Source organism: Geotrypetes seraphini, chromosome 1 (assembly GCF_902459505.1).
Source record: "Geotrypetes seraphini chromosome 1, aGeoSer1.1, whole genome shotgun sequence".
Taxonomy (NCBI): Eukaryota; Metazoa; Chordata; class Amphibia; order Gymnophiona; family Dermophiidae; genus Geotrypetes; species Geotrypetes seraphini.
Genome location: NC_047084.1, coordinates 39,655,071 through 39,674,630, shown reverse-complemented (window position 1 = coordinate 39,674,630; position 19,560 = coordinate 39,655,071). Strand labels below are relative to the sequence as shown.

Below are 19,560 nucleotides of genomic sequence, written 5' to 3'. Positions count from 1 at the left end.
TTGATCCATCGGTGGACCTCCCCTTGCACCCCGTGGTTCCATAGCTTCCTTGTCGAAGGCTTTTTGGAAGTCAAGGTAAATGATGTCTATAGATTTCCCTTTATCCACCTGGCTGTTTACCTCCTCAAAGAAGTATAATAAGTTAGTGAGGCATGACCTGCCCTTGCAGAAGCCATGCTGGCTCGGCTTTAGCTGCCCAGTGTTTCCGATGTGTTCCCAGATGCAGTCTTTAATCAGCGCTTCCATCATCTTTTCCGGGACCGAGGTCAAGCTCACCGGCCTGTAGTTTCCTGGGTCTCCCCTTGAGCCTTTCTTGAAGATGGGCGTGACATTTGCTATTTTCCAGTCTTACGGAATCTCTCCAGTTTTTAAGGATAGGTTGCATATTTGTCTAAGTGGCTCAGCTATTTCGTTCCTTAGTTCCTTGAGTACCCTTGGGTGAATGCCGTCCGGACCTGTCGATTTGTCGCTCTTTAGCCTGTCTATCTGCTTGAGGACATCCACTTTGCTTACCTCTAGTTGGACCAGATTTTCATCCTGATCTCCTTTTACGATCTCCTCGGGTTCCGGAATGTTGGTTGTGTCCTCCCTCATGAAGACTGAAGTGAAGAACTCATTTAGCCTGTCAGCTATCTCCTTTTCCTCTTTTACCACTCCCTTTCTGTCTCCATCATCCAAGGGTCCCACTTCCTCCCTTGCTGGTTGCTTCTCCTTGACGTACCTGAAGAATGATTTGAAGTTTGTTGCTTCCCCCGCCAGTCTCTCTTCATATTCTCTTTTTTGCTTTCCTAACCACTCAGTGACACTCCTTTTGGTGTTTTTTGTGCTCCTTTTGGTTGTCCTCAGATTTGTCCTTTTTCCATTTTTTGAATGATACCTTCTTGTTACTTATCGCCCTTTTCACTGCATTTGTTATCCACTGGGTTTTTTGTTCTTTTTTTTTGCACCCTTTCCTGAACTTGGGGACGCACAGGTTTTGTGCTTCGTGCACCGTGCCCTTGAGTAAGGTCCAGTCCGAGAAATATATCTAGTACCCCGCCAATTTTTAGTAACAGTGGCTAACAAGCTACCCACCTTATTCCCATATCTATAAAATTTAAATTTGCGGTAAAACAAGGATTTAGTAGTGCGTTCATGTAGCAATGTATTAAGCGCTACTTGAGCAGCGTGCAAGTCCTCCTGCAAACGAGGAGAAGGACATCTTAAAAATTGGGCTTTCAAAGTAGTATATTGCCTTTCCAAATTTATGATGCCCTTAGATATATGCTTCTTCCAAGCCGATACATATGCAATAATATCCCCTCCGAGAACCACCTTAGCCGTCTCCCAATGGAGACCGGGATCATCAGCATGTTGCCCATTAAAGTGCAGGAAATCATCCCAACGAGCCTGCAAGCAAGTCCGATAGTCAGAATCTTCCATCAAATAAGCCGGAAAACCCCCCCAAACACATCAAGCAATGGTCAGATACTTCGAGGGGACCAAAATGGGCCGATTCCAGACAGGAAAAGAGAGACTCAAAAACCAGTAAGTAGTCTAACCTAGAAAAGGAACCATGAGAGCAAGACTGATAAGTGTAGTCACGGTCAGTAGGATGCAAGAGTCTCCAGGGGTCGACCAAACCAAGAGAAGTACACAAATAAGGAATGCCCCTAGTCTCATTACATCGATATTGAATAGCCAAATTTGACCTATCAAGGATCAGGTTGAGCACCTGATTCAGGTCACCCGCCACTATCAAAGGGGAAGAGGGATCTTTAAATCCCAGATGAATCAAAGATTTATAAAATGCTTGAGAATAGACATTAGGACCATATACTATCAATAAAAGAAATGTGGAATCTTGCACCCTAATCTTGGTCAACAAATACTTGTCCTGGGGATCCCGCTGCAAAGGGGAGACCAGACATTGCAGGCCCTTGCGAACCAGCAGAGTAACTCCTACTTTCTTATTGGGAGAGGAAGCATAAAACACCTCACTCACCCAACCCCGCTATAATTTCTTGTGCTCCTCATCGGTCAAGTGGGTTTCCTGCAAACATGCCAGATCTATCTTATGATGTTTCAATTGGGCAAGGATTTTAGTGCGCTTGACTGGAGATTAAATCCCGCAAACATTCCAGGAGATAATCCGAAGTGGTTTAACCCACAGGGAAACTCATAAAGGAAGACCAAAAGGAATGAGAACCAAGCAAATTTCGCAAGGCACCCAGCCTCACTTCAGGGAAAGGATCCACAGCCCAGAATGGAGCCCACCTCACACACACCCCAGCAACACAGGCAAACCAAGCAATCAATAAGATGTACCAGAAAATCAATAACATATTGAACGAACCCCCCAACTGTTGTTCCAAAACCCTCCCCCCACCCACCCCCATATCCCCCAACAATACACCCGACATCTCCCCGTAGAGAAATGTAAAGGGCAAGTAAAGATACCCACCAGGGCCCTGTCCTCCCTGCCCAACCAAGACCCCTAGCATCCCTCAACACAATCCAACAACAAGGGGGTCACAGTCAGTGGCAGTATCGCCAAATTAGCAGACCCAAAAGAAAATAAGTAGCCTGCAAAGTCAAGTCGGGCTCACTGCACCAGAGAAGGAAGTATTGATGTATTCCACCGCCTTCTCCGCCACTGTGAAAGACTTCCAAGCGCCATCTCTTGGCATCTTCAACAATGCAGGTAGAGAAACATGAAACGCGCTTTAACATCCACCAATTTAGAACACAAGGGATAAAAAGCCTTCCGCTTTTCAGTCAAGACCGTCAAGTAATCCTGGGTCAAGCGAATAGGAGCCTCATGAAATTTCAGTGAGTCCTTCTTGGAACGGTAAAACTGCAAGGTCTCCACCTTATGACGGTAATTGAGAAATCTTACAATCACCACTCTAGGCCTCACCTCTCGACCTGGCCTTGCTCCCAGCCAGTGAGCACATTCCAGGTGCGCAGGGCTCAGGGAAGCCGCCATCGGAAATTCAGCAGTCAGCCAACTCTCCAACACCGGCAACAATAGCACCTCAGATAGCGTTTCAGGTATTCCCAAGATACGGAGATTGTTGCGATGCGACCGATTTTTAAGATCGTCAAGTTTGTCAGCTTGTGTGTGCAACCGCTTCTGAAGCGCAGCCACCGCCAACTCGTGCGCATTGGAGGCGTCCTCCACATTGGACACCCTTTGCTTCAATTCCGTCGTCCTCGAGGCCGTGTCCGATAAAAGTTGTTCTAATCGAAGCATCTGGCTCGATAATGTGGCCATTTGTGGATCCAAAACTTGCGCCATGCCTGTAAACTGAGACAAAACTGTATCGGCTGATTCCGCCATCTTGGAGTCCCCCAACTTTGGATGTTCTCGCTCTTTTTTGGCAAATTTCATGAGGCCAGGAGTCTGAGAACGTGTGAGATATCTGTCCATGCAACAGGCAGGTATAAGAAATCAAAAGAGGTTGCAAATTGGCTCCGAATCAGCATTTAAAACGCATAAAGGAGAGCAGGGCCCCGGAGCAGGCAGAGAACACAACCTCACCCGCTCATGGCTTCACGTGACCTCAGGTAAATGACTTTAAAATATTTAATGTTACCTCAGTAACAACTATAGAAAAGTAGACAAATATAGTGCAAAATATAGACAGCAGATATAAATTCTCAAAATTGACACATTTTAATCACTAAATTGCAAATAAAATCATTTTTCCTACCTTTTGCTGTCTGGTGATATCATGAGTCTCTGGTTGCACTTCCTTCTGACTGTATCCTTTCTTTCATTTCTTTCTGCACTCAGGCCCAACAATTGTCTCTTTCTATTCCCTCCCTTCCTCCTTCCTATGTCCTTAGTGCCCACAGTGCCTCCTTCCTTTGTCCTTAGTGCCCACAGTGCCTCCTTCCTTTGTCCTTAGTGCCCCTTCCTACATCCTTAGTGTCTTCTTCCTATGTCCTTAGTGCCCCCTCCCTCCCGAAGCCTGCCTGCTCCCAAGCCGACCCGCCGCCGCTTCCTCCTCTCCTCCTGGTCTGCTGCCTGCTACCCGCTACATTAAATTATAACCCCGGTGCCACAACTACAGGAAGGGAAGGGCCAGCGCATACAGCGATTGTATGCCGCCGGCCCATAACCCTTCCCCCCCGTCAATTCTGACGTTAGAGAGAAGGTCTGGGCCAGCCAATCGCTGCTTGACTGGCAAAGACCTTCTCTCCAACATCAGAATTGACGTCGAGGGAAGGGTTGTGGGCCGGCGGCGTGCAATCGCTGCACACGCTGGCCCTTCCCTTCCTGTAGTTGTGGCACCGGGGCTGTAAAATTTAATGTAGCAGCGGGCGGTGAGCAACGCGTGTTGAGACCCTGTGCTACGGCTAACGCCAGCCCTGGAGCCACAGGCAATTTTTGGGGAGGCCACAGCCCCTGTGGTCCCCCCCTGTTCCGATGCCATACATTTTCTTCTATACTGCAAGTTTCAACAAGGATTCAATGCAGTTTACAACAAGATTTCTAATCAGTGATCATGAACAATGAATTATTACAGGTTTTTGAGGAAGTAGAAATGTCTTTGCATTTTGAATTAAAGACTTGAAGAGAAGAAATGAGTATTTAGCATTCTCCTAAAACTGTAATGTGTCCAGTTGTGGGAGGCCATTCCAAATTTGGGGGCCTTGGAATGCAAAAGCAATGTTACTTACCGTAACAATTGTTATCCAGGGACAGCAGGCAGCTATTATCACTAATGGGTGACGTGATCCAACGGAGCCCCGATGTGGACGCCTCACAAGCATTTTTGCTTGAAGAAACTTGAAGTTTCGAGTCGCCCGCACCGCGCATGCGCGAGTGCCTTCCCGCCCAGACCAGGGCAAGTCTCCACAGTTCAGATAGCTAGCAGAGAAGCCAATCCAGGGGAGGTGGGTGGGACGTGAGAATAGCTGCCTGCTGTCCCTGGATAACAACTGTTACGGTAAGTAACATTGCTTTATCCCAGGACAAGCAGGCAGGTATTCTCACTAATGGGTGACCTCCAAGCTAACCAAAATGGGATGGTGGGAGAGTTGGCAACTTAGGATAATAAATTTTGTAATACTGTTTGGCCAAACTGTCCATCCCACCTGGAGAAAGTAGCCAGACAATAATGAGAAGTGAAGGTGTGAACCGAGGACCAGGTGGCAGCCTTACAAATCTCCTCAATCGGTATCGATCTGAGGAAGGCTACGGAGGCTGCCATTGCTCTGACCTTATGGGCTGTGACTTTACTGTGAAGGGGTAATCCAGCCTGGGCATAGTAGAATGAGATACAAGCCGCCATCCAGTTGGAGATGATACGCTTAGAGATGGGACGTCCCAACTTGTTCAGATTGAAGGAGATGAAAAGTTGAGGAGCAGATCTGTGTGGCTTGGTGCATTCCAGGTAGAAAGTCAAAGCACGTTTACAGTCCAGAGTATGAAGAGCTGATTCTCTAGAATGAGAATGAGGCTTTGGAAAAAACAAAGGAAGAACAATGGATTGATTGAGATGAAATTCCGAGACCACTTTGGGGAGGAATTTTGGATGAGTGCGAAGGACCACATTGTCATGGTGGAATACTGTGAAAGGTGGGTCTGCAACCAATGCTTGAAGCTCGCTAACTCGACAAGCAGAGGTGAGACCAATAAGGAACACCACTTTCCAAGTGAGGTACTTCAGATGAGCCTTGTGAAGAGGTTCAAATGGAGGTTTCATAAGCTGAGAAAGGACAACATTGAGGTCCCAAACCTCAATGTGGTTTGAGGGGAGGATTGACATGGAAAAGTCCTTTCATGAATCTGGAAGCCACCGGATGAGCAGAGAGTGGTTTCCCTTGAAGAGGCTGATGGAAAGCAGCAATTGCACTAAGATGGACTCGTATCGATGTAGACTTGAGGCTAGAATGAGAAAGGTGCAAAAGATAGTCTAAAACTGAAGACAAGGAGGAGTGTTGTGGCTCATGATGATGAGAAAAACACCAAGTAGAGAATCTAGTCCACTTTTGGTGGTAGTATTGTCTAGTAGCAGGTTTTCTTGAAGCTTCTAGGACGTCTCTCATAGGTTGAGAAAACTGTAGAGAGATTACATTGAGAGGAACCAAGCTTTCAGGTGTAGAGACTGCAGGTTGGGATGAAGTAGAGACCCCTGATGCTATGTAAGCAGTGATGGAAACATTGGTAGAGGGAAGGGCTCCTTGCTGCTGAGTTGAAGTAGAAGGGAGTACCAAGGTTGTCTGGGCCACCGTGGAGCAATCAGAATCATGGTGGCTGTGCTACCTGATCTGAAGAGACTGAGGAAGGCATCGCAGCAGGCGCTGGAGTCGGGGCCGGCACGAACGATGCAGGCTTGATGAGATTCGGCGCCGCAGAGGTGGAAAGCTGGGGAGCAGCGGATGAAGTCAAAGGTGAGGGGCCCTTCGATGCAGACTGCTCCATCAAGGACTCCATGCTGAACAGCGACTCCCACAAAACGCAACGGCGCTTGAAAGCACGTGCAGTGAGTGTGGAGCAAGGCCGGCACGATTTCGGAAGGTGTTGAGGCCCAAGACACTGAATACAGTGTCGATGAGGGTCCGTAAGCGAAATCGCGCGCTGGCATTTGGCACACTTTTAAAAACCAGTGATAGGCCGGAAAAGCTCCGCTGCAAGATCGAAGCCGTGGGGCTGCGGCCACGTGGCCTGCCCGGTTGAACGGATGGAAGAAATTTTTTTTTTTTTTTTTGAAAACAAGAAAAGACGACGAAAATCAGCAATTAAGAGAAAAATAACCCAAAACTGCGGACTTTAGAAGGCACAAGTTAAAATCTTCACGCAGAGAGTCGAAGACGGACTTCTCGGCTCCGCGGAAAAGTAAGAACTGAGGAGACGCGCCCTGGTCTGGGCAGGAAGGCACTCGCGCATGCGTGGTGCGGGCGACTCAAAACTTCGAGTTTCATCAAGCAAAAATGCTTATGAGGCGTCCACATTGGGGCTCCATTGGATCACGTCACCCATTAGTGAGAATACCTGCCTGCTTGTCCTGGGATAAAGTGGATTATGGAATAATTTACTGTGGGAATAATTAAAACAGATATGGTTACTGATGAATAGATGAATATTGAGTTAGGAATTTAAAGCAGTCTCAAGAGGTGAGCTTTTAGCTTAGATTTGAATATAGCCAGAGATGGAACTTGACATACCAATTCAGGAAGTCTATTCCAGGCACAGCAAGATAAAAGGTACAGAGCCTGAAGTTGGTAGTGAAGGAATAGAGTATAGATAACAGAGAGATTTACCCAATGAATGGAGTTCCTAGGGAGGGGTATAGGTAAAGAAGAGTGGATAGATACTGAGAAGCTGCAGAATGAATGCATTTGTAAGTCAAGAAGAGATATCTGAACTGTATGCAGATACAGATAGGGAGCCAATGAAGTGACTTGGAAAGGGTTAATGTGAGCATAGTTACACTGGAAGTTCAAGAAAGGGGCTATTCTGCAAGCCTTCTTTTCCTTTTGGGTCAACTTTACTGTCTTTCCATTGTTCTCCAAGAACAGAACCAAAGCTTGCTGTCAACAGCTACTACTGTCAGACCCACCAAGGGAGCAAAGTCACTGTTGACTATCCAGTGCTTGGCCCATTAGTGTGGGACTCAGACCCCAAATGAGTTGGTTTCCAAGGGGTTGGGAAAGCCAATCCCAAAGGACTGTTATTCACAGATATAATAGATTCATACTACATTACAACAGAAATCGGGGTCGGGGCAAGGCAAGATATCAGACTGAGGCTGCAAATGTTCTGAGGTTGGGAGCTGCTAGAGCTGTTTCTTCAAAATGTTTCCTTAATGATGCCTTATTCTAAGCACAAAGGCAGTGTGAAGGTGATACTGTTGTTGCCGCCTTCGCAAACATCGTTGCCGGCTCAGCAATCAAGTTTTTGAGTAAGCCATTGGAAGGTGCTCCTGCTGGCGGTTTGGAAGAGGGAGCTTCCACCGCCTTGGGACCAGACGTGTCAATGTCTCCACCTACGATTTACCCTTCCCCATGCCTGGCTGTGGAATGGGTTGAGGCCAGACTCTCGTGCTCAGTAGAAGACGCTTTGTTTGAGAACATGGGCGACAGGGTCACACCCAGAGAGTTGTTAACGATCAAGAGACCTCTACTGGAGAAAATATTTTTTCACTCAACAAATCATTACGCTCTGGGACTCATTACCAGAAAAAAAGTGGTAATAGTGCAGCTGGATTTAAAAAAGGCTTGGGCCAGTTCCTGGATTTAAAGTGCCATAAACTGCTACTGAGACAGATACAGGGAAGCCACTGCTTGCTCTGGGATCGGTAGCATAGAATATTGTTACTATTTGTGTTTCTGAAAGATACTTCTGGCCTGGATTAGCCTCTGTTGGAAGCAGGATACTGGGCTAGATGGTCTTACCCATTATGGATATTCTTATAAACACTTGAGGCCTCTTCTATCAAACTATGCTAGCAGTTTGTAGCGTGGTGAGCCGCACTGCTCCCGACGCTGATAGAGTTCCTATGAGCGTCGGGAGCAGCACGGACCATTCAGCACGGCTCTCTGCACTAAAAACTGCTAGCGCAGTTTGATAGAAGAGGCCCTTAATTTCTGAAATAAAATTATATACCCAAGGAAGGCAGCATTACAGTACTATCTGCTTTGTTTGGCTGTTCCTTGCGCATGCTTTTATCTAAATCAAAATAAGACTGTTCTAGTACTACCAATACAAATCAATAGTGTTTATTTTTACTTAAAGAAATTTTAAAAAGTCTATATGCTTCATCAAAATATATATCTAACTAGTATTTTAGCCCGTTACATTAACGGGTGCTAGCTGTCTGTATTTCTTTCCCCCCACTTCCCAGTGCAGCAGCCACAGCAGTATTCCCTCCCCCTCCATGTCCCTGTGCAGCAGCATTTCCCCCCACCCTACTTCCCTGTACAGCAGCATTTTGATCCCCCCCCCACTTCCCTATGCAGCAGCCACAGAAGCAGCTTTCGCTCCCCCCACACCACTTCCCTGTGCAGCAGTAGTATTTCCCTTACCCCCCCTTCCCGCGGTCCTGCCCCCCCATACACACACTACCCTATGCAGCAGCAGCATTTCCCACCCTTCCCTGTGCAGAAGCAGTATTTTTCCCCCCACACACACACACTTCCCTGTGCAGCAGCAGCATTTCCCACCCTTCCCTGTGCAGAAGCAGCATTTTTCTCCCCCCACACACACACTTCCCTGTGCAGCAGCAGCAGCATTTCCCGGCCTTCCCTGTGCAGCAGCATCATTTTCCCCAGCCGCCGCATTGAAATTGATAGAAAAGCGCTGTGCCGCACTACCGCTGGCTTTAGCATCTTCTATCCACTGCGGCCAACCCTAGCAGAAACAGGAAGTAGTCAGAGAGGGCAGGCCACAGTGGACAGAAGATGGCGAGGCCAGTGTTAGTGCGGTGCAGCGCTTTTCTTTTAATTTAAACGCGGGTGAGCTGGGCAGAAGGAGGAGGCTTTGGCGGTGGTGGTTTTGGCGGTGAGTGAGGGCGGGAGAGGGGGAGTCGCCGGCTGTGCTGTGTGTCTCCGAGTTGCCTGGCCGCCCCATCCACACTCCTGCTGGCCACGGACCTACTGATCACAGATCATGGAAGCACGCAGGTAAGTGTGCATGCGTGGCTAGGGTTTTATTATATAGGATGCAATAGAAACAAATATTGCTTAATCTTAAAAACTTCTAAGATAAAAATGTATTAGAAAAGTAGATTTTACCTGAGCATCAGATTCTGAAACCGTTTCAGTACCTAGTAGGGTTAGCTTGTTCTGAAACTAGACACATAAAAAAAATTTCATTAGCTTTCCTCAATATTTTGGTTTCTCTAAATAAGAGAAAAAGGTAACAAGCAGTGTTCCCGCTAAGCTGCGCTGGCCTGCGCTCGCGCACAAAATATTACATCGCAGCGCACAAGTTTCTCTTCACAGCGCACACACGCGTCGCAAAGGTAAGGGGACGCATTGGGGGGATTGCACTTCCCCACAATTGCCATGCTTCGGTTCCTCTTCTTCCTTCCTTCCTCCCCCCCCGCGGGACCCTGCGGCACCATCAACTCTTACTCCCTCTAATGTCGGCCCTGCAGCTCCAGACTTCCTCGCACCTTCCCCCCTCCCCCTTTGGATCGCTATTATTTTAAATGTTATAGCCGCGGAGCTGTATCCATCAGTGGAGATGTCTAACCTCGGCCTGCCCCGGAACTCTTACTGCAACAGTGACTTCCTGTTCCTGCCTAGACGGGCGGCTGCTGCAGTAAGAGTTCCGGGGCAGGCCGAGGTTAGACATCTCCACTGATGGATACAGCTCCGCGGCTATAACAGCTCCTGCAGCTCTGCACTTCCCCACAATTGCCATGCTTCGGTTCCTCTTCTTCCTTCCTTCCTCCCCCCCCCCCCCCGCGGGACCCTGCGGCACCATCAACTCTTACTCCCTCTAATGTCGGCCCCGCAGCTCCAGACTTCCTCGCACCTTCTCCCCTCCCCCTTTGGATCGCTATTATTTTAAATGTTATAGCCGCGGAGCTGTATCCATCAGTGGAGATGTCTAACCTCGGCCTGCCCCGGAACTCTTACTGCAGCAGCCGCCCGTCTAGGCAGGAACAGGAAGTCACTGTTGCAGTAAGAGTTCCGGGGCAGGCCGAGGTTAGACATCTCCACTGATGGATACAGCTCCGCGGCTATAACATTTAAAATAATAGCGATCCAAAGGGGGAGGGGAGAAGGTGCGAGGAAGTCTGGAGCTGCAGGGCCGACATTAGAGGGAGTAAGAGTTGATGGTGCCGCAGGGTCCCGCGGGGGGGGGGGGGGAGGAAGGAAGGAAGAAGAGGAACCGAAGCATGGCAATTGTGGGGAAGTGCAGAGCTGCAGGGAAGAGTGTTGCGGTACCCAGCTGGAGGGAGAAGGAAGATGAGGGAGGGAATTAAAGGAGATGCCAGGGCTTGGAGCGTAGGAGGAAGGTATGCCAGTCTAAGGGAAAAGGAAGGGGGAGATGTGAGAGCATGGAGGGGGAGCGAAAGATGGAAGAAAAGGAAAGGAGAGAGATGCCAGAGAATCAGGGAAGGGGAGATACCAGACTATGAGGAGAGGTGTGGGAGAGGGAAGGCGAGGAGAGAGATGCCAGACCAATGGGGTGAAAGGAGAGATGGAAGGGGGAGGCATACAGTTTCTGGAAGGGGCATAGAAGGAGAGAAGATGCCATATAGGGGAAGAGAGACGGCAGACAGTGGATGGAAGGAAGAGAGTTACAAGAAGATGAGGAAAGGAGAAACCACAGAAGACAAAGGTAGAAAAAAATTTCTATTTATTTATTGCTTTAGGAGACATGTGTCACTGTTTCTGTGAAGCATTGTATGCAGAGTCCAGCTTCTTGCTGGTTCAATTTAACCTTTGTCTATGTATTTTTATTTTATCCCCCCTTTTACAAAACTGTGAAGCGTTTTTAGCACCAGCCTTGGTGGTAGCAGCTCTGATGCTCAGAATTTTATGAGCATCAGAGCTGTTACCTCCGTAGCTAAAATCCACACTACAGTTTTGTAAAAGAGGGAGGGGTTAGTTTGTGATTACATATTCCTTACTAGGCGAAGGTGTTTTCTGTGTTCTGTGTGTTTTCTGTTAGGATTGACGGTGTAGGATTGATCTGTGCTGGTCTGGCTTGTTTAGTTTTACAATGGGTGTATTGATGTACTGCTCACTGCAATATGTAAGATGCTGCCTTTTCCTAGGTACTCATGTGTGACGTGTGGTTTGTTACTAAAAATCATGTTTTTCTTACAGATGGGGGGGGTGCCAAAAAATGATGGGCCCCGGATGTTACATATGCTAGGTACGCCACTGTATGTAAAGATACCAGAAAGCTGGCGTAGCAAAAACTTCTAAGTTTTGAGTATTTAACCCTCCCACAATCTCATGGGCACTCGTTTCAAGTTTATTGAGATTTTGATTTAAACGCAATATCAAATATTTTCAATGCGTATAACAAAAATAAATTTGGGGAAATAAATAAAACCATTTGAACCAGTGTTCCCGCTAAGCTGCGCTGGCGCACAAAATATTACATCGCAGCGCACACGTTTCTCGTCACAGCGCACAATCGGAAGAGGCGTACGGCAGATGGCAGGGCGGCGAGAGGAGAATCGGGCGAGTTGGCTCATAACTTGCTGGCGCCCGATATTTTTGGCTCACGGTGAAAAAAGTTTGCTCACAACACCCGCCCGCTTAGAGGGAACACTGGTAACAAGTAATTAATTTCTTTCAATTAACATTTTTAATTTAAAACAAAACATAGATAAAACACATCTGCAGTATTGGGTAATTTTACTTGTAACTTCACTAAGAGGGGAATTCATCAATAGGTGTTACCGTGGTAGCACATGTTAAATGCTAAAGACACCCAAAGGAGCATAGGCTAGATGCACTAAAGATACTGACTGGATTGCTGTTGGCCGATTCTCTGGCCAATTATCGAGCAGCAAATTGCTCAGTGAACGATTGACACATGCACAAAGCCCTAAAAGCTGTGACAGGGGAAGCAGCCTCCCATCACTGTTAGAACATCTTTTTTTTTATGACACAGATGTTGTATGTGCGTTACATACGACAATCCTCTTCATAAAAAAGCATCACCAGGCTGACCCCCCTCCCCAGACTCCACCAAACCAATACCCTGCCCTTACCCAAAAATAGGCAGAACACCCCTGTGCCAAGTTTCAAGTTTAAGTTAAAGTTTATTAACTTTTAATATACCGACCATCAACTAGTATCTAGCTAGTTTACAATAAAATGTTAAAAATAGGGATAAAAGATTATATTTATAAAAGGAGTTAAAGAAAGTGTACATTAAGGACATGAACTGGATGAACTTGAAAGTGATGGTAAAAAGGGAAGGGAAGGGTAAAGTTACATAATTAAAAAGGTACTGGGTGACCTCCAAGCTAACCTCAATGGGATGGTGGGAGAGTTGGCAACTTAGGAGAATAAATTTTGTAACACTGTTTGGCCAAACTGTCCATCCCTTCTGGAGAAAGTATCCAGACAATAATGAGAGGTGAATGTATGAACCGAGGACCAAGTGGCAGCCCTACAAATCTCCTCAATCGGTGTCGATCTGAGGAAGGCTACAGAGGCTGCCATTGCTCTGACCTTATGGGCTGTGACCTTACAGGGAAGGGGTAATCCAGCCTGGGCATAGCAGAAAGAGATACAAGCCGGCATCCAGTTGGAGATGGTGCGCTTCGATACAGGTCATCCCAACTTGTTTGGATCAAAGGAGACGAAAAGTTGAGGAGCAGTTCTGTGTGGTTTGGTGCGATCCAGGTAGAAAGCCAAAGCACGTTTACAGTCCAGAGTATGAAGAGCTGATTCTCCAGGATGAGAATGAGGCTTTGGAAAAAACACTGGAAGTACAATGGATAGGTTGAGATGAAATTCAGAGACCACTTTAGGCAGGAATTTCGGATGAGTGCAGAGGACAACCTTGTCATGATGGAATACTGTGAAAGGTGGATCCGCCACTAAGGCCTGAAGCTCACTGACCCTGCGAGCAGACATGAGGGCCACTAGAAAAACCACTTTCCAAGTGAGAAATTTTAGTGGAGCCTTGTTGAGAGGCTCAAAAGGAGGTATCATAAGCTGAGAAAGGACAACATTGAGATCCCAAACCACTGGAGGAGGTTTGAGAGGAGGATTGACATGGAAAAGTCCTTTCATAAATCTGGAAACCACAGGATGAGCAGAGAGAGGTTTCCCTTGTAGAGGCTGATGGAAAGCCGCAATCGCACTCAGGTGGACTCGAATAGATGTAGACTTGAGACCAGACTGAGACAGGTGTAGAAGATAGTCCAATACAGAGGATAGGGAGGCTCGCTGAGGCTCCTTAGAATTGGAAACACACCATGAAGAAAATCTAGTCCATTTTTGGAAGTAGCATAGACGAGTAGCAGGCTTCCTGGAAGCCTCCAAGACATCCCTCACTGCCTGGGAAAACTGGTGAGGAGTTACGTTGAGAGGAACCAAGCTGTCAGGTGGAGAGACTGCAGGTTGGGATGAAGTAGAGATCCCTGATGCTGAGTAAGCAGTGAAGGAAACACTGGAAGAAGGAATGGCTCCCTGCTGCTGAGTTGAAGTAGAAGGGAGAACCAAGGTTGTCTGGGCCACCGAGGAGCTATTAGAATCATGGTGGCATGGTCGGATTTCAGCTTGACCAGAGTCTTTTGAATGAGAGGAAATGGAGGAAACGCATACAGAAAGCGATTCCCCCAATCCAGCAGAAAGGCATCTGCCTCGAGGCGATGAGGAGTGTAGATCCTGGAGCAAAACTGAGGCAGTTTGAAGTTGTGGGGAGCAGCAAAGAGGTCTATCTGAGGCGTCCCCCACTGTGCAAAAATCTGATGAAGGGGCTTGGAATGGTGTGTCCATTCGTGAGGCTGGAGGAGACGACTTAAGTTGTCCGCTAAGACATTGTCCTTCCCCTGAATGTAGACAGCTTTGAGGAAGGCGTTGTGGCGTACCGCCCAATCCCAGACTCTGAGAGCTTCTTGGCAGAGGGAGGCCGAGCTCGTGCCTCCCTGCTTGTTGACATAATACATGGCGACCTGATTGTCTGTGCGAATGAGGACCACCATGTCGTGAAGCAGATGTTGAAAAGCTTGAAGAGCATTGAAGATGGCTCTGAGCTCCAGAAGATTGATTTGATGGAGTCGGTCTGCACTGGTCCAGAATCCCTGAGTGCGAAGACCATCCAGATGAGCTCCCCAGGCATAGGTCGATGAATCGGTTGTGAGAACCTTCTGGTGGAGAGGAGTGTGAAACAGCAAACCTCTGGATAGATTCGAAGAGGTCATCCACCAAAGTAGAGACTGCCGAAGAGCAGGAGTGACTATGATGTGTCGAGTCAATAGGTCTGACACCTGAGTCCATTGAGAAGCCAGGGTCCACTGAGGAATTCTGAGATGGAGTCTGGCAAAAGGCGTCACATGAACTGTAGAGACCATGTGGCCCAGGAGGACCATCATGTGTCTCGCTGAGATGGACTGGCGAGAAGACACAGACTGGCAGAGATGAAGAAGAGCATCCATGCGCTGAGGAGGAAGGAATGCTCGGAGTCGAATGGTATCCAGGACCGCCCCGATGAAGGGGAGAGACTGGGTAGGCTGTAGATGAGATTTGGGGAAGTTGATCTCGAAGCCTAAACTCTGCAGGAAGCAAATTGTAGCCAGGGTCGCCGAAATGACCGCTGGAGCTGAGGGGGCCTTGATGAGCCAGTCGTCGAGGTAGGGAAATACCTGAAGACCCCTGTTCCGGAGCGCAGCGGCCACCACTACCAGACACTTCGTAAAGACTCTGGGAGACGAGGACAGGCCGAATGGAAGCACTTGATACTGCAGATGAAGATGTCCCACCCGAAATCTGAGGAACTTGCGAGAGGCCGGTTGAATGGGAATGTCAGTGTAGGCCTCCTTGAGATCCAGAGAGCATAACCAGTCGTTCTGCTCGAGGAGGGGGTAGAGGGAAGCAAGGGTCAGCATGCGAAACCTCTCCTTGACCAAGAACTTGTTGAGGACCCGAAGGTCCAAGATGGGTCGCAGGTCGCCCGTCTTCTTCGGGACGAGGAAGTACCGGGAGTAGAAACCCCGGTTGTGTTGGTCCACAGGGACCGGCTCGAAGGCCCGAAGCTGGAGCAAAGCTTGAGCTTCCTGAAGAAGAAGGGCGGTCTGTGTCAAATTGGAAGGATACTCTCTTGGAGGGTGGTCCGGAGGGACTCAATGAAATTGAAGAGAGTATCCTTCTTTTACGATGGAAAGGACCCATAGGTCGGTGGTAATAGCCTCCCAGCGATGAAAGAAATGATGGAGGCGACCCCCGATGGGGAAGACAGAAGGATGCAGAACGAGGTTGGTTATGCTCCCTGAGAGAGAGTCAAAAAGGCTGAGGAGCCTTGGGGACAGTAGAAGGCTGAGGTTTCTGCTGAGCCTTCTGAGGAGGCTGTCTCTTCGCTGGTTGCCTCGCAGCTGGAGCCTGCCTTGGAGTGTAACGCCGCTGATAGATCAAGGGTGGTCTAGCAGGTCGAGACTGTTGAGGCTTAGGTTTGGGCCGAAGGATGGACTGAAAAGACTTTTCATGGTCAGATAACTTTTTCGTCACAGTCTCGATGGACTCGTCGAATAAATCCGCTCCCGCACAAGGGACATTGGCAAGTCTGTCCTGGATGTTCGGGTCCATGTCAATGGTCCGAAGCCATACCAAACGACGCATAGCCTCGGAACAGGTGGCCGCCCGTGCCGAAAGCTCAAAGGCATCGTAAGAGGATTGCATCAACTGGAGACGTAGCTGGGAGAGCGAGGCCACCACTTCCTCGAATTCAAAGCGAGCCTGAGACTCAATGTAAGGTGTGAACTTCCGAAGCACAGGCAGGAAGAATTCCAAATAAGATGCAAAATGAAAAGTATAATTCAGAACTCGGGAAGCCATCATCGAGTTCTGGTATATTCTCCTCCCAAATTTATTCATTGTCCTGCCCTCGCGACTCGGAGGCACCGAGGCGTACACCTTGGACGGATGAGACCGCTTGAGGGAGGATTCGACCAGCAGGGATTGGTGAGATAGTTGGGAGCCCTCGAACCCTTTGTGATGAACCGTGCAGTAACGTGCATCCAGCTTGCCCGGGACCACAGGAATGGAGTATGGCGTTTCAAAACATCTCATAAACGTTTGATCGAGTAGTTTATGCAGAGGCAGGCGAAGAGACTCCGCAGGAGGATTAGGCAAATGCATGGTGTCGAGGTATTCCTTGGAGTACCGAGAACCGGTGTCCAAGGTAATGTCCAGGTCATCCGCCATCTGCCGGAGGAAAGAAGAAAAAGACAATTGATCCGCCAGCACAGGCCTCCGAGAAGGACTGGACGAAGTTGAGGCCTCGGGATCCACAGAGACCTGGGATCGACAGGGAGAATAAGAGGTAGACGGTTCCTCGAACTCCGGCCCCTGCGGAGGAGACATGTCTGATGAAGAGTACCCTAGGCGCGGCAGCTTCTTCTGCGGTGAAACTTCAGAGTGCCGCGAGGATTGCTGTGAGGAATGCCTGGACCAATGCCCCTCTCGGTGTCTGGAGGGGGATCTAGAATGACGATGCTTAGCATGGTCCCCGACGCCTCTAGCGAGTAGATGGGACTCGAGGCCGTGGAGCGAAGAGGCGGGAGATTCGACGCCTCTCGAGATGCAGTCCAGGCCTGGTAAGGAGTGCGGAAGAACTCTTCCTGAGACTTGCGATGCCCAGGGCTTCGATTACCCGAAGAGGTATGCCAGACCTCTTCGTCTGGAGGGGTGACGGGCTCTAAAGGGGGCATGTCACTAAAGGAGGCCCACCTCGAGGGACCGGCCGCCACACGCTGTTCCTCCTCGCCAAGCAGCAAGACCAACCGGCGAGGAGGAGGAGGAGGAGGGGCGGTCCACCCCCCGGAATCGGGAGGTCACCCTGGATGGAGGCAATTAAGTTGGGTCCCATGGTGTGCATGAGCTCGACAAACTGAGCCTCCAAAAGGGACCGCAACGAAGCAGATATGGAGGGACCCGCACCGAAAGGGGGTCCTCCAGTACGGTCTTCGCGCTCCTTCGTGGTCGAGTGCTTTTGCTTAGAAGCTTTTGGCACTTTGATAACCACGGGTGGAATGGTAGAAGGCGGTACCTGATCCGAGGAGACGGTGGAAGGCACCGGCGCCGAAGTCGGGGTCGAAACCGGGACAAACGAAGCCGGCTTCAGGAGACCCGGAGCAGTAGGAGTGGTGGCGGGCTTCGCATGGGCAGGCAAAGCGGCAGCTGAAGTCGAAGCTGAAGGTTTTTTCGCAGCTTCCATTTTGAACATCAACTCCCACAAAAAACAGCGACGCTTAAACGCCCGCGCTGTAAGAGTGGAACAAGGCTGGCACGATTTTGGGAAATGTTCTGGACCAAGACACTGCAAGCAGCGTCGATGCGGGTCCGTCAGCGAAATCGCGCGCTGGCACTTGCTACACTTTTTAAAACCGGTAATTGGCCGGGACATAGGCCGAAAAAGCTCCGCCGCGAGATCAAAGGAGCGGGGCCTGAGCCACGCAGCCGACCCAGCCGAATTGCCGGAAGAAATATTTTTTTTTTTAGAAAAAGAAAGAAAAGAAATAAAACACACGATAAGAGTAAAAAGAACTCAAAACCGCGGCAAGTAGAAGGCAAAAAACGGGAATTCAGTCAGCGCAGAATCGAAGTAAAACTTCTCAGCTCCGCAGAAAGAAAAGAACTGAGGAGACACGCCCGGACCATCGGGCGGGAAGGCACTGGCGCATGCGCGGTGCGGGCATCTCGAAACTTCTGAGTTTCTTCAAGCAAAATATGCTTGTGAGATGTCCGTATCGGGGCTCTGTCGGATGACATCACCCACTACTGAGAATACCTGCCTGCTTGTCCTGGGATAAACTGCAGCTGCTATCAGTCAAAATTACTCATTGAACAAGCCATCTCTTCAAAACGAAATATTAACCCTTAAAAATGACACTTTTCTCAAGATCTGTGCTAAGCAAGAATCGTTTTGGAAGCTAGTGCCTAGAGACAAATTTCCCAACTTGAGAAGATGCAATGAAGCTGTACACTCCTGTTTCAGTTCAACTTATTTGTGTGACTCTGCATTTTCCCATCTGAAAATGACAAAGAGTACACAACGTTCCAACATGACAGATGAACATCTCCAGGATTCCCTGAGACTGGCCCTCACGCAATATTCACCCAACTTCAAAAAGCTGGTGGATGAAATGCAGGTTCAGATGTCTCACTAATGAGCAAGAACAAAATATTAAAGATTGTGCAAGATTAGCCTGGATCAATATTTGACCTAAATTTAACACAAATTGCTCAATAAAAGTTAAAGAAAGTTATTATTCAATAAAACTTGAAGAAAAAATGTACTTTCCATTTCCCCTCGCAGTTCTTCCTGGATCTTCGTCTCTCTGTTTTGTTTTTTGCTTAATTTGCTTAACAGCTGTTCACATCCAAGTAAATGACAGAATGTTCATTAAAAATGGGGGGGGGGGGGGGGGGCGGGGGAAGAGAATTCTCCAACTTTATTGGGTTAAAATTTAATTTGAAACTAAATTTTAAACTTAATTTTCATGGTGGTAGATCACCGGCACTTTTGGCAGGAAAAAGTAGATCACGACCTGTTTGAAGTTGGACATGCCTGCTCTAAAGTAAACATATTGAGATCTTTAAGTCTGTCCCCATACGCCTTATGACGAAGACCACACACCATTTTAGTAGCCTTCTTCTGTACAGACTCTATCCTTTTTACATCTTTTTGAAGGTTTGGTCTCCAGAACTGTACACAATATTCTAAATGAGGATTCACCAGTCTTATACAGGGGCATCAATACCTCCTTTTTCCTACTGGCTATACCTCTCCCTATGTACCCTAGCATCCTCCTAGCTTTTGCAATCACATTTTCAACCTGTTTGGCCACCTTAAGATCATCACATACAATCACACTCAAGTCCTGCTCTTCTGTCGTGCACATAAGTTCTTCACCCCCTAAACTG

At 48.3% G+C, this 19,560-nt stretch overlaps 1 protein-coding gene across 2 annotated transcripts in view; it reads right to left on the bottom strand.

The window, feature by feature from the left end:
- CENPK (centromere protein K) overlaps positions 1-19,560 on the bottom strand; it is a 94,742-nt gene that overhangs the window by 58,823 nt on the left and 16,359 nt on the right. For both annotated transcript variants that reach the window (XM_033930244.1, XM_033930255.1), the window contains exon 3: positions 9,727-9,783. In XM_033930244.1, coding sequence (XP_033786135.1) covers positions 9,727-9,783 — 57 coding nt within the window. The remainder of the gene's footprint in view (positions 1-9,726; positions 9,784-19,560) is intronic.